The 18,870-nt window shown below is 40.3% G+C and overlaps 1 protein-coding gene across 1 annotated transcript in view; it reads right to left on the reverse strand.

Moving 5' to 3' along the window:
- The window catches only part of plxna4 (plexin A4), a gene marked incomplete at its 3' end in the record, with an annotated part of 211,080 nt that overhangs the window by 39,726 nt on the left and 152,484 nt on the right, over positions 1-18,870 (reverse strand). Inside the window, exons 6-9 of the mRNA XM_034218841.1 lie at positions 11,187-11,310; positions 3,858-4,011; positions 1,346-1,445; positions 1,009-1,123 (exon numbers count right to left, since the gene is read on the reverse strand). Coding sequence (XP_034074732.1) covers positions 1,009-1,123; positions 1,346-1,445; positions 3,858-4,011; positions 11,187-11,310 — 493 coding nt within the window. The remainder of the gene's footprint in view (positions 1-1,008; positions 1,124-1,345; positions 1,446-3,857; positions 4,012-11,186; positions 11,311-18,870) is intronic.

Here is an 18,870-nt window from a genome sequence, read left to right on the forward strand (position 1 = left end):
CCCACTGAAAACTACCGTGACTTGGCAGGGCACAGGCAAAAGCTCTATTCAAACACACACACATATACAAATATATAAAGCCCACTGATTCAGACATACTGTTACACTGCCACACACCAGAGGTTACACACAGACACAGTGTGTCTCAAAACCTTCCTTCACTGCTCTGTACTGAAGGCCGACCCTGTGGCAGGACTCTAAATCAGAGTGAGACCTCTCTCACAGGACTGGAAGTGGTTGGGTGTGGGGGGGGGATTCACTGAATGTACCTCGTCCAGTGAGTGGCTTGTCCTCTGCAGCAGAGCAGACTAATTACGGCGGGCTCTGCTTCGGCGGGAATAGAACCGGCTGCCAATACTATTGATAATTCACACGGACTAAGCTGTCACAGGGAATAGGGATGGGCAGGAGGAAATGGCTGCGTTTTATTAGTTTCCACTACCCTTTGATGTGCAGTCAAGAGCGAGACATGGCGAGAGACTCGTGCCAGATGGAAGCACTATAGCTGAAAGGTGTCTCAAGCCTTTTAACATAACTCTTTTTGCATGTGAAAAGCAGAATAACAGCTATTAGAGTCACGTACCCGAACATTCCCCCCAATTTATTTCCCTGTGTTTATTACCCAGCTGGCCATATAAGAAGAGGCAGGCTGGAGCTGGGAAGCATCAAACCATGGTTATTTTAAATCTCACTGATTGTACAGGCAGGACATGATGGGCCTCTTGATGGCAGCTCATTGAGGGATTTCATCTCCAGTGAACGTACAGGGGGGGGGGCGGGGGGGTTGATGTCTGAATAATAATACATTTTTATTGAAGTGCTTTATCAGGTGCTCAAAGAAACTTTACACTGCTGAAAATAATTAAACAGATAAAAAGTTGAATTAAAAATGAGCAAGGACACAACATTAATCACATGTTAAAAGCCAGTCTGAAAAGGTGAGTTTTGGTCAGTGTCTTAAAGTTATAAAGGAATAAAGGAATAATAAAAAATGATCTTGACACTCACCTCAGCCTTCTTGACTCGGCCCTCCTGGAAGGAACATGTTCGAGGATCGTGGGTGCAGTCATGTCTGTATTTACACCAGTGGCACTGGTAAGGACTGCTCACACAGGACAGACACCTGCATAGAGAACAGACGTGAGCCAAACACATTGTTGGGAATTAGTATTGAACAGGCAGCAAATATGCTAGAGAAGCTCAATATGCCTACTTACTCATATATACAATACAATTTCCAACAGTTTAGGAATCAATGCCATTTCGTTTTCATCAATATGAAGGGATTACAATTATGACAAGCTGTCTGCTGGAGAGAAGTGCTCCAGGGAGGAAATAGACTTACGACTTGTGTACGCTACAGTTGTAGAAAACAAAACTGGTGTTTGCGAATGCCAGGCCTGTCTCCTTGGATTTGAGATAGAGCTGCACGACCTGGTGGTCCCCTGGAGAAAATAGATGATAGTAAAAATGTGTAAGTAATATGAAGAAAGACATTTGGGTAATTTGTCACATTTTAAACCCATTGTTGACAGTTTGATTCCTCTTTTGAAATCAGACCAACAATATATAATGTAATGGTAATAGCTGCAGTAGGTACACACTTTTAAAGACCCACTGTCTAACAGTTTGATTATTTTCAGTGTCTAGTCACATTTCCCATGAAGAAGAGATGACTGAGCCACAGGTGCTGAGCCTGTTGCAGAGGAGAGGCAGGATCTGAGGAGAGGAGGAGACTGAAGGGTTTTGTTGGGTTTAGCCTCCCTATACCTGCCGCCTCACAGGAGACTAAGAGTTGGTGCACATGCTTTTCCCTTGGGGCGTAGAAAACTCTTTGAGAGTGTCTTTATCAAGGTAAAGGGGGAACAAGATGTTCCAGAAACTGTGTGTATATGTGTGTGAGTGTGTGTTAAGCGAGATTGTGCCTCGTATGTATTTGGTGTGTCCTTTTGTCTGGCCCTAATGAAGGAGTTCATGTTTAATTCAACAGCACATATCACATCTAACTGCTCCGTCTCTCCCGCTGTACCCCTCTGTCTCTCACTATATCTCTATTCACAGGTCTCTTTCGCTTCCCTCCTGCGACTCGTTCCTCCCCCGTCTCCCCTGTGTCTCCCTCCATCTCTCTAACAAAGAGGGAATCGTTCATCAATCACAGTAAAGCACCGCTGACAACGGATCTGTCCTAATTAGGCCACCTAAATGTTACCTTGAAGCCTGCTAACACTATCTATCCCTCCCTCTGTCTTCCCTCCATCCGTCTCTCTTCTTTCTTCTCTCGCTTTCAACCAAACTTAGAACTAATGAGTGCTAGTAAAAAAATGGAAGGTGAAAGGTTCAAATAAAGGGATAAATGTGGAATTTTCCTCTTGGTGTAACAGTAATAAGGATATAACCGTGTTCGATTGCAGGTGTGGGAGAAAAAGAAGACGGGAGGAATGCTGAATGCTTTGTTTGTCTGAGTATGTTTGTATATAAGTATGTTTGCATGACTGCAGAGTTGTCAGCTTAACATGTGGCAAACATTAAACATTTGTAATACCCCAAAGCACCCTCAGGCTCCCCGTCAGCCTTACATATGAACATGTGTGCTGTCTATCTGATGAGAACTTCACTGCCGTGGTGTTTGTTCATGGCAGTCTACTGTATGTGTGTGTGAAGCTCCTGTTCTTGTGGGTGAACTGAATAAATTGAGACAAATTTGAATATTAGTGCATGTGTTCAGCTCAGGCCTTAAAGGTCTCACCAGCACTGTGATTTCATGATGATATGCTCACTTTCCCTCACTGCACTTTACTAATCTCGGTTTCTGGCTCCAATATTTACCATCCATTACCAACATTTTTAACATAAGGAAGCGTGAAAGCCATATTTTTTAAACCTCAATCGTTGTGGCATTTAAAAAACATCAGTTAGCATTCCCTTGTATGTAAATGTAGGGCATCATTGATGGATCAAAATATTTTCCTTTCTATTTATTCTCTCTTTTCATTCATTATTCATGTTGTCCTTTTGTGAAAGTATGTAAGAGGACGGCATCTCCATTATCTCCACACGAGGACACATTGAGGTTTGTGATGAAGGATGCCTTGGGACAAGTCTTCCCAGAAGGGAGCTTTGTTCAATTAGACCGGGCTTAGTCAACCACAGAAAGGCGAGGTGAAGTGCAAGGGAATTAGAAAGATAAAAAAATATGGTCCAGTCTTTGCGGAATGAATACTGTCAGAAATGTTTTAGCTGTTTACCTCTTGAAAGGAATTGTAACAGTGAAATTGTCTGCAGGGACTGTGTAATCTCCAGGCACTACATTAGCCAAAATACTGTAGTAAAAACACTTAATTGTGCGGCTTGATATCCCATTTTTGCAGCGGGGTTAGCAGGGGGCCCATCACTCCCTCTGGAGCATATCCGCTTTGAGGGAGGGTGCCAAATCGATCCCACAGCAGCCCAATTACCAATGTTCGTTCAATTACTAAACATGTCCTGAGGCAGTGCTCCAAGGCCCACTGAGTTACTGATGGTGACGGGAAAACAAAAATTCATACACACACAAAGACACATAGCCCTAGGACATCCAGATCAAAGCCTGCTTCCACAGACATGTACTGTTTGTATTCAACAGGTGCTCCAATGTTGATAAATACTAGATGCTAGGACATTTAAAATAATTAAAATAAAATAAGATATTCTCCCTAATATTACAAACAATTAGATTGTGTCTGGGTATCAGCAGTCTTCCTCCAAATGCAGAGAGATGATTTCTGTATAATCCACTGCTGGCTGGTATGGAATATTATAATTTATGATACCAGTTTGTTGACATGTAAGCAAAATGATTACCTTAGATCCACCCTTACCTTTGTCAACAATAATGCGTGGCATCTCTTTCTCAGCGGGGGAGAAGCACTTGATCCGGTTTCCCTCCACCAAGCCATTCATCTCAGTCAGATCCTCGAAGGAGCAGTTCACACCCGCAGAAAGTTCTGGAACATTATGGGCCTCCAACACCAACTGAAGGGAGGGAAATATACAAAGGTATGTTAGCTTTCACTATTCTTGGGAATATTATGCTAAATATTCACTTTGAAAGTAATATTATAACAACAATTTTACAAAAGATTATTGAAATAATGAAATATTGTGAACCATAACTTAACAAAACAAAAGAGGGGATTCAGTTAAGTTTTGACTGCTTCACACAGTGTTTAGATTCCCACATCTGAGAGGACTTCAGATCAGTTTTGGGGCCAATATGTTTGACTGTAACACATATTGCTGAAGAGGAGAAGCACAGCTGCAAGTTCTATGCAGAGTAATGAGCCATCTGCAGTGTGGTCAGCGGCCAGAGGAGCCGCGGGGGACTCTTGACTGATAACTTAATACATGAACCGACATCTGATGCATCATGCAGAAACATCCAAATAACAGCAAAACACTTCAACTTAAAAGCCCCTATCTGTAAACCAAGCCCTAAATGCCTCATGGTCGATGAGCTGTATGTATTTGACATCCTAGCTCAGCATACAGGCTGCTGGACAGGCAGAAAGAAGACAATTCTGTGGGAAATGGAGAATGCAAATCTTCCCTCTTCATTGAAAATGCTGTGTAAGCTCTCTGCACCTTAGCAAAAACTGGCTTCAGGTGCAGCAGCAGGAAAGAAGAAAAAAACACTGTCCTTGAATAAGAAGGTAAATTAACTGGGTCGTGGAGCCAGGTGGAGTGGGGTCAAGACCAAAATATACATATTGATGGGAAAGCGTGTCCGCAGTGGGCCTCGGTCCAGGCATTGATCTGAGCTGCAGTCCGTGGTACACGATGTGAGAAGGGCTGACCTGCGCTGTTTTTATATTGCTGTTTAATGAAAAGATGGTGGCACAGTGAGAACAGACACAAAGCTTCCCACGTCAGATGCACCTACAGTAGCTACCATCTCTTACACATCCTCTTATGCTCACTCTTCCTCTCACTTTCTACTTCTCTCGTTATTTTTCCTTTATGGAGGGAACACAGCTAGACCTTGAGTTTCCTCAAATACATTTAGAGTAGTAATGGACAAGCCTAGTCCCATCAGGGCTGCATACATATGGAAATAACCAACTCATGTTACAAGCAACAACAGACACATCCAATAGAATGTTCATGTTGCCCTGCTAAACAAATCTTACCTGCAAATGTTTAGATTCAACTTTATTGTCATTGCACAGTATAAGTACTAAGACAAAATGTTTAGATTCAACTTTATTGTCATTGCACAGTACAAGTACTAAGACAAAATGTTTAGATTCAACTTTATTGTCATTGCACAGTACAAGTACTAAGACAATGGAAAGTTGTTTGCATCCAACCAGAAGTGCAAAACAAGCAGAAAGTGCAGAGTTGTATTCAAGTATAGTATATATATATATATATATATATATATATATATATATATATATATATATATATATATAATCAGTGGCGGCCGGCCCATAGGGGCGCCGCCCCACCTCTTCCCACATTAAAAAAAAAATGTTGAAAAAAATATTAAATTTAAAAAAAATAGACCTTGGACCGGACCAACCCGATTTGTATATATCACAGCAAGCTCGTGAAAAAGACAAAACGTATCAACGAGGCTAGCTGGATGCAAACGATGCAAACAGGTAAATGCTATATTTTGTTTCCCATGCTTGCTCTTCAAACAGCCGGGGACAGATACGATCTGTTCAGAAACTAGACAAAAGTTAAACAAGTACAAACCACAGACTGTCTGTGTCATGGAGAATACAGTCGCTGGTTTATTTATGTCTGTATAGGCCGTTGTTGTGAGTGTGGACGGTCGGAACATATATCACGTTAGCTTAGCCAAGCTCCATTCAGAAAACAAGCATTCTAAAAGGTTTTTCGCCTACCGTCTGTCTGCAGACTTGTCAAAGCATTAATTCATGGTTTTTACTAACCGGTATGTTGTTACGTCGGCATCATTTAGAAACGTGTATTACAATTTAATCACGGTAAAATATGTTCATTTTGTTGTAGTTGTAGCTCCCGAGCCAGCGCGTCTTGTTTGAATGATGCGAGTAAACACAGCTGGCAGCCGCGGTAACACTCGAGCGACTAGAGCGATGCGATAGTATGGGCATAGATATGTCTCATAATTATTTGTGTGAACATAAAAATAATTTGTGTGTAAATATGTGATTTTGTAAATGTAAAACAACATCCACAAATGCATTTAAAAGATTTGCAAACTCACAAATACATTTGCAAGTGTAAAACGGATCTGCAAATACATTAAATATGTTCACAAATTAAAAAAAGAACTGTGAATATCTCTTTAACATTTACACCTTTCGATCAGGCATTTGTGAATCCATTTTGTATTTGTGGACCAAAAATGCGCTTGCGGATCTCAAATCTCTGTTCGCGGATCTCAAATCTCTGTTCGCGGATCTCAAATCTCTGTTCGCGGATCGTCTTTTTACACACACGGAATTTTGAGACATATTTTCCGCCGGTCTCGGCTAAAATCTACTCGTGTCACTCGGTTATTTTCGGAAACCACGTGATGGCCTGCTGATGACGACATTTCCGCATGATTTCAAAGTAAGAGCATGATGGTTTGTTTAATGCTCTGTTTTTGTATTATAATGAACAGCGGAACGTTAGATGCATTCTTCATCACCATCACCATCATCATCATGTTATAGTGATACAGTTAGTTTGTGTTATTGGTTCAATACAGCATATATCGAGCACTTTCGTTGATGTTGAAGTGCAGGCTATACGCCACTTTCGGGTCCCGGGGGAGCAGCTGGCAGCGAAACAGCCCAGATAAAACTCTTTCTTCATTGTTTGTTGTGTATTCAGTCAAGCGGGTCGAAGTTACAAAGCACTTCACATCTTATTAATCGGCCTAATTTTACCTTACCAGTGCAGTAATAAAGTAATCTGTAGAAAAGCACCGTATTTAGGTCAGGGTTATGGTGATGAAGAATACATCTAACGTTCCGCTGTTCATTATAATACAAAAACAGAGCATTAAACAAACCATCATGCTCTTACTTTGAAATCATGTGGAAATGTCGTCATCAGCAGGCCATCACGTGGTTTCCGAAAATAACCGAGTGACACGAGTAGATTTTAGCCGAGACCGGCGGAAAATATGTCTCAAAATTCCGTGTGTGTAAAAAGACGATCCGTAAACAGAGATTTGAGATCCGTGAACAGAGATTTGAGATCCGCAAGTGCATTTTTGGTCCACAAATACAAAATGGATTCACAAATGCCTGATCGAAAGGTGTAAATGTTAAAGAGATATTCACAGATCTTTTTTTATTTGTGAACATATTTAACGTATTTGCAGATCAGTTTTACACTTGCAAATGTATGTGTGAGTTTGCAAATCTTTTAAATGCATTTGTGGATGTTGTTTTACATTTACAAATCACATATTTACACACAAATTATTTTTATGTTCACACAAATAATTATGAGACGTATCTATGCTCATACGATAGGAGCGTTTAGAGCGAAGCGAATATTCGCATCGCGTCCGGTCTGAACGCAGCATTAAAGCGAGCTCCGCGCTGCACTGGAAACGCGCCATTACATCACCAGAAGTCCTAATTTAAGGGGTAATTTCTCCCAAAAAAAGTGTTTTACTCACTATATCAAAAGCCCCACCAAAAATATTTGTCACTGTATATAATATATAGTCTGTTGCTCACTGGCTCTGAATACACATACAGACATGGGTCACAGCAGGCGCAGGATTGGATTAGCGTCGTCACGCGTCTCAACCAATGAGAGCATTTGGGGCGGGCCTAAGACTGCTGCAGTGCTCACATGAACCGAAACTAACTGGCGGGGACAGAAACATGGAGGAAGGTACCGAACTCTTACATGGACATTTTACATCTCTTCAGACGGCGGAGTTGATATAAACATTGCAGTGTAACCACTGCAATGTTTTCTTATCTCTGGACTCTGAGGGTAACTTTTTTTATTTTTAACACACTAGATAAAACGGTAATGCAGTGGCAAATAGCTTTGCTTTTATATTTAATTTGATAATGTAGTGCCGAGAGACAGGAGTCGGAGGCGGTGCATCGAAGGTACAAAAGGGAACTTTAATGAGGAGCAGAAAAGGACATGTTGCTGGCTTGCAGTCCGAGTAGACAAGAGAAAGAAGCAAGGAGCAGTGTTGCCAACTCCATAGTAAGGAAAGTAGCTATTGGCTGTCCGAAAAGTCGCCAGAAGTCGCTAAATGACGTCATCGCCTAATTTGCATATCATGTAATGGCGGCTGTAGGCAAAAAACGTTCCCAACCCTTCAAGGATCAAAACTTGAAACCACCGGAGTTAAATCCAGACGACAGTAGATCAGAAATGTCTTTGCCTTTTGAGTATGTTTTGGGGACATGACAGTTTGGCATAGAAATCCCCCTTACAATAAAGGCAGTATGCCCGTGTGTCATCTCCAATAAATGGCTTCAACCATCCTTTATACTCAGGGTTTGATTCCCACTCCTTTCTGTATTTTTGAGAATACAATTTAGACTGTGCCATGATGTTTAGCTTGTCACAGAGAGGCACACACACAGTGGACGAGGTGATTGAGTGACTGAGGCTGTGTGAGGCAAAGCAAAGGCAGTTATTTGGGTGAAAAGTGTGAAAAGTGAGTGAAGAAACATTTACATTCAACATTTAAATCCCGCTCAAAACCAGGACGGCTTGGCAGTTGGCGCATGCGCAATTCATTTGCAGTCTCGACGCGGGGGAGTGTGGTTGTCTCCTCTCTGCTCTGACTGCAGCAGCAGCTCTGCTGCGGCCAGGCAACCGTCAGTCTGAGCGCCTGTGAGTACTATGGGAGGGAGGCGGGGCTCACGGCAGCACCCGCGGCTCGTTAACTGCAGAACAATGTGAGTCTCCAAACACCAGAAAAGTCGCTAATAACACCATTATAAATCGCTAGATTAGTCGTTAGTCGCTTTTGACACAAATAAGTCGCCGGAGGGTTTGGAAATCCGCCAAATTTAACGAGAAAATCGCCAAGTTGGCAACACTGGCAAGGAGGGCACACAATATATACAGTTAACAACACATATGTCCGTGCGGAAACAATACCCCCAAACTGTAGTTCCATGAGTGAATTATGTTATACAGTGGTCACCACAATAACATTAATTAATGCTTAAGTTCTGATTTACAAGAAACATTTTAACTGCTACTGTGTAAAGGGAATACTGCTCATTATTTGTTCAAACTGATTGATATAAAGAAAATGATGAACATAAACTATGTATAAGGAGTATGAACATTTTTAACAGCCGTATAGAAATTGAATACACTATAGATCAGGTATAAGAATACACAGTATAATACAGACACTATCGACAGCATACATTTTAATAGACCATAAACTGTTTTGACATATTGGTGATAAGTTAAGAGATTACACTTTAACTTTATAGCTACTCTTAATTAAGACTTCAATTAGCCTTCAAATGTCATGGCTGATACTGTTTTCTCTTACTTAACTTAAAAATAATTGATTGTAATTTGAGATAGTTAACTATTTCATTAACAGATGGAAATCAAACAGTGGCTTTGTCTAAGAATATATCTGATTTCAGCAATAGAGTGTATCAGTTTCTGTCAAAAATGCCTTTGCTTATCTTTCCAAACAAATATTTAATAACATAAAGGTCAAGGAGCAGCCGCTGTGTGTCTGGCAGAAACCTCTGCCCTGCAATCAGTTGGATGGGAGACGTGTGGCATAGCCTTTGGGTAAAGCCTGCTCGCTGGGAAAAGGTTAAACACTCTAAAGGATCAGGCATGAGCGCATCACACACACATACACAAGCGCACACCCCATGAATATAATTAGACTGGTGCAGAAGTGTACCAGAGATAATCAAAACCTCTCATGTCTCAGAGCAACACTGATGGAGAATAGTCATTCTGAGTTGACCTTTGACCTGATATTTATGCACCAAGTCTATAGGATTCAAAACCATTTCCAAACCATCATTATATAGGAAATGGGAATTGAAATGTGACATTACTTTAGGTGGTTAAGGTCAGTGGGACTTTTATAACTATAAGTGTTACAACCTTTCAAACGGGCACTGAGGTTTATCAGGCTAGGATGATATAAAATAGCATGACAAGGGAATGTCAATCTTCTCCTGAACCTGCAGTGAAATCACAGGAACATCTTAAAGTGATGCACACATCTACACACACAACTACAGAGCCACTTTGACTGGTCCTGTCAAACTGAAAAATAACCATTGAATCAGAATGGGCCTTTGGTGGGGAGTAAATGGGACACAGTATAAGGGAATACCTACTCCCATAGGTCTCTGTTAAAGCCATATCTATTTCTTTCCTTGCATACAAGTTCACACAGACCATTCATCTTCCAAAAGGTGGATTAACAACAACCCGATATATAACAGCTCCTACTCAAACTAGTGAATACACTCAAACAATCCAAGATAAGTCAGAGCTTTAAATCAGGCAGTTTTTTTTTCAACTAAAATGACTGGGGGAAGAATTATCTTTGCCAATTTGTTGCCAACATCCCCTATAAACACAGCTGAGCTAAACTGTGTGCTGCTAATGATTGTTGACATTTGATGGGAAGTGTTTCACTGGACGTTGCGAGGTCAGGTTCTGAAGGATGCGTTTTGGCAGGCAGTTAAATGATGTAAAGCAAGATTATAGAGTTAACACGGTCTACTAATCACTATCTAGAGCGTAATTACAACGTATTACAAATGATCCTTGAGTGTGTGATGTTGTCAATCTGCCAGACAAGATGTTCTCACTAGCATCACATTCCGCTAGCATCACTGTTTAATGCAATATGGCTGCACTAAAACAAATGATCGCTAAAGTGTTTCTCCCCTATTGACTGGAAAACAATTATTAAACAATCCCTACGTCAAATGGCACGAAGTATCTTATTTTAGGACATTTGTATGTTGCTGTTAATTTATGACAGATTAATTAAACAATAAGTAATTGCATGAGATGAATTATTTGATACATGCTACACTTTTTTTTGATACTGTCACTGGTACTGGATGTGTATTTATTTTGTAAATGATAATTTGTGTAAATCCTATTTTAATTCATATTAAGCTATTTTTGCCTTTTTTTATTGTAGAAGTAAAAGTATGTTTCTATCCACTCACCGTCACACTGAACTGGGACACTGAGATGTTGTTTGGGTGGACGCTGAGACGCACACACTGCTTGATGTCGGATGCAAAGCGACGGGGCTCTGATGAGCGCTCACATTTCTCCTTTCTGGTGCACCTGGGAGGGAACACAAACACAAGAGAGGGGGTGTTATTCACGGATGAAAAATGCACACACACACACATGAAGTAACCGGACCAGATCATACTTTTCACCTGTTGGCACCTGGGGAAAAAGAGAATGTCCCACTGCTGCCTGACGGACAGAGTTAGACACATTTATCATATTTCCTCTCTGGCAGCGTACTAGCTACAGTGTCCAGTGAATGGAAACCCGGTCTCCAGAGGGCGGGAGCAGTGGCATTTAAAAACAATGGCTGCTCTATATGTGGAAGTGGAGCCTGTCCGTTGGGAAAGAGGTAGGCCTCGTCTTTGTAATGCTGTCTTAATGACTGGCATTCATGGGCAATGGCAAGTGCAGGTGGAGATCTGGATATTGGTGGGGGGCAGGGGTAGATTTATTCGCCTCCTAATACAGACCAGGTGGTCTAATCCAGTACAGGACAGTGGTTTTGGCAGTAAAGAGGACTTAGGAGGACATACTGCAGGGGGACTCCCCATAGTTTTAAATAGTTCATGTTTTTTTTTGTGGAAATGTAAGTGTGTACCAACAAAAAAAACTATGGTAATAAGTTTAAAAGTTAAGTATTACAGATGAAGTGGCTGACAATAAAAGGATGAAGCTTCAAGTTTTTTATAAAAGTACATTGAGTTAGAAAACTGGCCCTAAATGTAATCTCTACCTTCCTTTCCCCTACACACACACACACACACACACACACACACACACACACACACACACACATTCCCATCTAATCCCCTCATACATTTATACAAGTTAAATCCCCTATTGATTCAGACAAAAAACGTACTGTGTAATTAACAACCTGGCTAATCCACAGACTGCCCTGAAACTCCTTAAAATAAATAAAAGAATGAAAAGGAAGAATGATGTAATAATGAACGGATAAAAGAAAGACCTGGAAGTGTTTGACGTCTGAAATACAGTAATACCCTATACAGCACGGCACCTTTTATTCTGAGACATTACGGCAGGACGGGTTTAACCTGACATTAGTATTGTAAAACTAAGCAGCCTTATGTGCCGCAAACAAGACAGACATAAAGGAAAAGAAAATAATCTGTTTGAGAGAGGAAGAGAGCAGGAGGAGGGGTAAACAGTGAGAGAGAGGGAGAGCGGAAAGAAAGCAAGATTTAAAGCTCGGCGACCATTGTTGGCTTTCTGTGGAGCTTTCACCGCTAAGCCAGTTTGAGTCAGGTTTAATCGCTTCAGGTTCCTTTGTGCTTCTCTATCACTCCTGTCTGTTCCTCCTTTTCTCACTCTGATTTAATAAGACCACATCATATAAAGTAACCCGAGGCAAACAACCCACACAGAAACCCACAGACGCACGCTTTTACCTTCAAATATACATACAAACAATGCATACCTCTTACCCACAGGGCTGTTGTTTACAACCTGAGAAGAGAAGCAGTAATGTAGGAGCCGCATTTAAGTTGATTTTGTTTTGATTTATTTGGAACCTTTATTAATAAATGTTTCTGTTTCAGTGAGAGTAAAAATAAACATTGAAAGAGCAACCAAAACATCCAGTGTGTGTGTGTGTGTGTGTGTGTGTGTGTGTGTGTGTGTGTGTGTGTGTGTGTGTGTGTGTGTGTGTGTGTGTGTGTGTGTGTGTGTGTGTGTGTGTGTGTTAATGATGTTTATCTTTGTGCTTTTTTCTTGACAGTTTCAAAGTATATTGTTTTGGTTGAAAATAAATACAATTTCATGCCAAAGTCTAGCAGAAGTGCATTATTAACATTTACTCGAACAATATCTTTACGTGAATCATCACCTTGTGTGACTGAATGGTTCCAAGTGAATAATAAATGAATAAATCAAGGTTTATAGAACCATTACATTCAATTTGTCTCTCTTTCTCTCAAACACACACTGACACCATCATACAGTAAATCTTCTCTTCAATGGGCATATAAACAGCTACATTGTGAGCCACAAGACATACTGTTGTGAAAGCTTTGCTCAAACATAGACTGTATAAAAAGTGCAAATAAGTCAAAACAATAGCAAACTATTGCAACAGCGTTTCAGCTTGTGGCCTTTGTCAGGTAATGATGATATGTTAGTATCAGAAATATCTATTGACTGGCCATAATATCAGGAGTAGTAAATGAGTGGACAAGGGAGTGATTTCTGACATCGTATCTGCAGTATGAGGCTCAGGTTTATGACATCTCTAAGACACTAGCTGCCGTAAATCACAGCAGGGTGATGAGGAGAGGAAGAGGGATGATGCAGGAAACTGCGTGACAGAAGGAATCAGAGTAAACAAGCTATCCTGTAAAGACTTGTAAATGTCGAGCTCACAGTAAATAACATATTAGGTCAGGTTTTTATGAGCAGGAGTCACAATGTACAATGTTTATGGGAAATAATTACTTTGGAGAAAATGTGCAGCCCACAAGTTATATCCCCTGTAATACAGTTACAAGCCAACAAGACGGAACAAGGCAGTGTGGGTTTATGGGTGCAGCAGCAACAGTAGGCCTGGCATATGGGGCCTGTTAATATATTATCATTACAGAGGGTATGTCACTCTGCTCTTAAAAAGTGGACTGGGGCCAATTTGTTTAGCTTGTTATGCAAATAGGTAGTGGGAATATATATTTTGGTAACACTTTATTTTAAGGTACATAAATTAACCATCAACTAGTATTAATTAACATGCATAATAGCAGTATATTGGCTCTTTATTAGTCATTATAAAACACTTATTAATGCCTTATTCTACATGACCATATTCTACAAATAATAGGCCATTAGTTGAGAGTTTTTCCTCAATAACCCTCTAATTAGTGCTTATTTATTGCAAGTAAGGAAGTTGTTAATATGCTCCGCTCAATATGGGCCTAATAAGGCAGTAGTACCACAAGAATAGTAATTCTACAATAATAATACTGAACACATATGATCTCTTCTTTAATAAGACATGAAACCATACTGTAAGTGTTAATTAAGTCTAAATAACTCAACATGAGGTATTTCTATCTAAGAATATGTTCCCTACTTTGAAGTGAAGTCTTGTTCATAACCAATAAGCTAGTAGTTTGACTCTAATTGACCTGAACAGGTTCCCTATTCTGAAGTTGCCTCCTCTTCACACTTTGTAAATACATTATAGCACACAACTACTGAAATGAACCTCAACAGTACATGAACAAAGTAGGCACACGTTGAAATATCTGTTTTATTAATGAACCACTAAAGAGAGGTTCAGACACATACACGTACCAAAACATGCCAAGTTTCTCCAAGGCTGAGAACATATATGCAGCCTGTACCTTTTTAATAAAAACTGATTTTTAACAGAGTTTATGTATTTGTGATCACACTGTGTGACCTGCTTGTATGTACTTACTACACAATAGGCGTACTGTTATCTCTATGTGTTGTACTGTCTGTGTGAACATAGATTAAACAGCCAGCCAAACTCTTTTGAGAGCCAGGGAATGAGCAGCCATGCTCCTTTATTGACTTATTAGCAGTCTACTGACATTCAAAGGGAGTGAAACTATATAAAAAAAAGTTACAAGGCACTTAATGATCTCATACATGCAAGTGTAACATACACAGATTAACACATAGGACCGCTAAGTGTAAACAAGGTCAATATAGCTAATGCTAGCTGTGCAATAAGCATAGGCCTACAGGGCAGGCTATTATGGCTAACACTAGCGTGAATGCTAACGCATTTTCTCATTGAGTTTAAACCATGGTTTAAACATCTCCAAATGTCATCACATAAACACAATACATGTTACTAATCCTAACAGTGTAAGTGTAAGGCTCACACTTACAGTCATTGCTTTCTGACGGACTTGACCCTTTTACTATTCAGGTTGCATAGGGGAAATTAGTAGTACTCTACTGCCATGCTATTCAGTTCACTTTATCCTACTTCCTGTACCCGGTTTCCTGTCTAACCTTCAGTACACATTTTACAAAAATATAAATGTGCAAATATGAAACATACAGGTCAATATCACCTTGCTATTGGTAGCTGAACTGTCAATACCCCAAAACATATTCTTAGATTGAAATACCTATTTTTTTGTTATTTAGACACAATGAACACTTATAGTTTCATGTCTTGTTACATAAGAATAGATCATATGTGTTAAGTGTTATTATGGGAGAATTACTCTTCTTGTGGTACTACTGCCTTATTAGGCCCATATTGAGCAGAGCATATTAAGACCAAAACTCATGTACAACAACTTCCTTACTTGCAATAAATAAGCACTAATTAGAGGGTTATTGAGGAAAAACTCTCAACTAATGGCTTATTACTTGTAGAATATGGTCATGTAGAATAAGGCATTAATAAGTGTTTTATAATGACTAATAAAGAGCCATTATACTGCTAATATGCATGTTAATTAATAACTAGTTGATGGTGAATTTGTGTACCTTATTATAAAGTGTTACCAATATTTGTAACTCTACTCACTCAACACCAAAAATCACAATCAAAAGAAAGAAAAGAAGAGTGGTCAACATTAATTTCCTTTGTTTGATTGTGTGTCTGTCACTTGTGCCATAGTATGCCTGATTCTATAACTGAAACAAATGCATTTAAATACAAATAAAATATCTAATTCACTTTTTTAAGTTTAGGTTTAATGTTTTAAGTTTCAATTGTTGTGTGCAGGTCTACCATTCCCTGTGGTGCCTGCAACACATATCAAATACATTATCTACCAAAAATGACTTTTAGCAGATATGCCTTCACGTTGGACTTTGTTTTGCTGTTAATCTTGCACCCGCACAATGTAGCCATACATATAGTATACATCACCATGTGGGTGACACCAGATAACAGATGTGCGCTGTAGTGTAAGAAGTGCTCCTGCATCCTGAGTGCATCTCTCACCGTGTGTAAGAAATGCACACATATTGATTTGTGTTAACCCACATGTCCACATGATTGTGAAATGGGGAATTAATGTAGCTGATTTGGGGCTTCAGTGAAAGGATATTAGGGATAATGCCGTACATGGTTTAGCTGGTGTAAGCGCTGGGTATTATCACAGCAAAGCACTGGATAATTGTTTTCAATTACTATCCAGACAGACCTTGAAAGAAAAAAAGATTGTATCGCTTGGAGCAATATGAAACAATCCCCGCCCTTTGTAAACATCAAAGAATAGACCGTTTAGAGAACCCTAGAAATCAAAGCGATTTTGAATAACAGTCAGTTAGAGCCTGACTGGGATCTTTTTCGTGGAGAATTAGATGTCCAACATCTATTCACTTGGTTGGTAAACACCACTGTTGTGCAGAGCTGTTTGACTGGCAATGACACGTTATGAGAACGAGAGCTGAAAGGATTAGATTGGTCCTGAATGGAAACTAATCTGCACTCTTGTTTCTTTCAGCCTTTGATAAGGTGACACAATTAGAGTGAGACTGAGTAGAGGGCAGAGACGGCTTTATAGCCTCGACAAATGTTGCTGATGAGGCTGTCATGGCCATTCAAAAGGAGATGGTCTGGCAGATAATATATTTCATCGTGCAACATTTAGCCCTTTTGATGATTTAATTAACTACAATACAAGACGGTCTTATTATGCTGTGCAGTATGTGCACACAGAGCAAAATATATCTGTAATCAGCGTTAAATGATGCATACAAACAGGTCTTATTCACTGCACGCGCTGTAACATACATATGATTATCTTCAAAAAGTAACCTTTGACTTAAAAAGGAACATCACTCTTTCTTTGATTCATGGTTTGGGTTTGAAATGTTCATATGATGCAAATGACTGAAACATTGATGAAAATAACCAGAAGAACAAAGAGAACTCCAAAAACACTTTGTTCAAGTTAAAAAACAATACTTGAAAAGGAGAAAGGAGAAGCTTCAGAAGTCCATCATTCAATGCAGCAAAAACAAGCAAAAAGACCAGCAGAGTCATGACTAACACAGTTTATTTTGGTGTATGAAGGCATGAGGACTAATTCCATTGTGGTTAAAAGTGGTCCAGTATCAGTGGGGCACAGGTTGTAGGCTCAGGGGAGCGTAAAGAGAGGGGGAATACTAAAGAGAGGGTGCAGATGTATTTGGCCATGTGAGACTTCAGGTGTAATGCATATCTAATGTGAGGCATGAGGAAGGTCAAACAGGCTGGGAAACTAAAGCTATTACATTCCCACAAAGCTGAGGTCCAGCCATCCTCAGCTCTATCAAATGCTCATGTCACTGGAGGAAACAAACACACACCAGTCCAAGACACATTAGTAATCGATGTATACAATTACACTAAAATCTCACACATCCATTTATAATTCTGCACTCGGAAAACAAAACAAAGGACCTCCCCTGCAGCGAAAAACAAGTGTTTTTGTTCAATTCATTTGTTGTATACTACACACATGGGTGTCTGCCTTTACAGTGCTGTTTGTGGTAAATCAATGCACAACAAATAGGCACTCTGCAGTCCAACTGAAACCCAATTACCATGCTACCCATGCATCAGCAGACACTGTATGGAATCCTATACACACTAATAGCCTGAAGGCTGTATGTTACTCTGGAGCAGGAGCTGTGTCACAGATGCACTCAAATAACACACAGCTACATCTGCCCTACTGTACATGTGACCAGAGCCACACATGAACCCAGCTGACCATACACACACACACACACACACACACACACACACACACACACACACACACACACACACACACACACACACACACACACACACACACACACACACACACACACACACACACACACACACACACACACACACACAGCAGTTTGTGTGCCTCCTTGTGCTATCATTATGGGTGGTGGTCTACAGAGCAGAAATCCGCATGGAGGGGCCGGTGGGGGTGTCATTACCTGGCCCACTGGCCATGACACCGTTGCTCCAGTGTGTGGACGCACACACAAACAGACACACACACAATTTCTGCGTCCCACATAAACCCATACCTAAGGACAGAGAAATTGCAGAGTGGCTGCCCCCAAGTAGAATATCTCTGAGCCATCCCCTTTACGTACCTCCAATGCAGGAACGCCGACTGAGCGGAAAATTACACCGTAACACTGCTGCTGAGAGTCTGCAGGTACAAAGCCATATGGGATAAAACGATCTCTTAAAATGTATAGTTATATAAAAACAGAGTGAAGCAGCCTGAGAGCTTGGGCTCATCAATCAATGTTCCGTAAACCTCTGAATAACATGAAGGTTATAAGGAAACACTCTATTTCCAACAATCTTCATAAAATCCTATATTTCTCTCTCAAACAAACACACTTTAATAGAGGGTGATCGGCAGCATCAATCTGGCCCTGCAGGCAAACATTTAACAACTGTTTCTCTCGATCATGAAATTTGGCACCTCGCACTCCACCACTCAATTCTAACAGCTGTCAAAAGCCGTGGCACCAACTTCCTTCTTTATTCTTTCTCTCAAACACAAAAACCCACTCACAGTCCCACAGCAGAGGTTTTACAGGGTGTGATGAGGCAGCGTTATTAAGCTGTTCATCTGTGATGCCACTGCTGCCCCTGAG

Source organism: Gymnodraco acuticeps, unplaced genomic scaffold, assembly GCF_902827175.1.
Source record: "Gymnodraco acuticeps unplaced genomic scaffold, fGymAcu1.1, whole genome shotgun sequence".
Lineage (NCBI taxonomy): Eukaryota > Metazoa > Chordata > Actinopteri > Perciformes > Bathydraconidae > Gymnodraco > Gymnodraco acuticeps.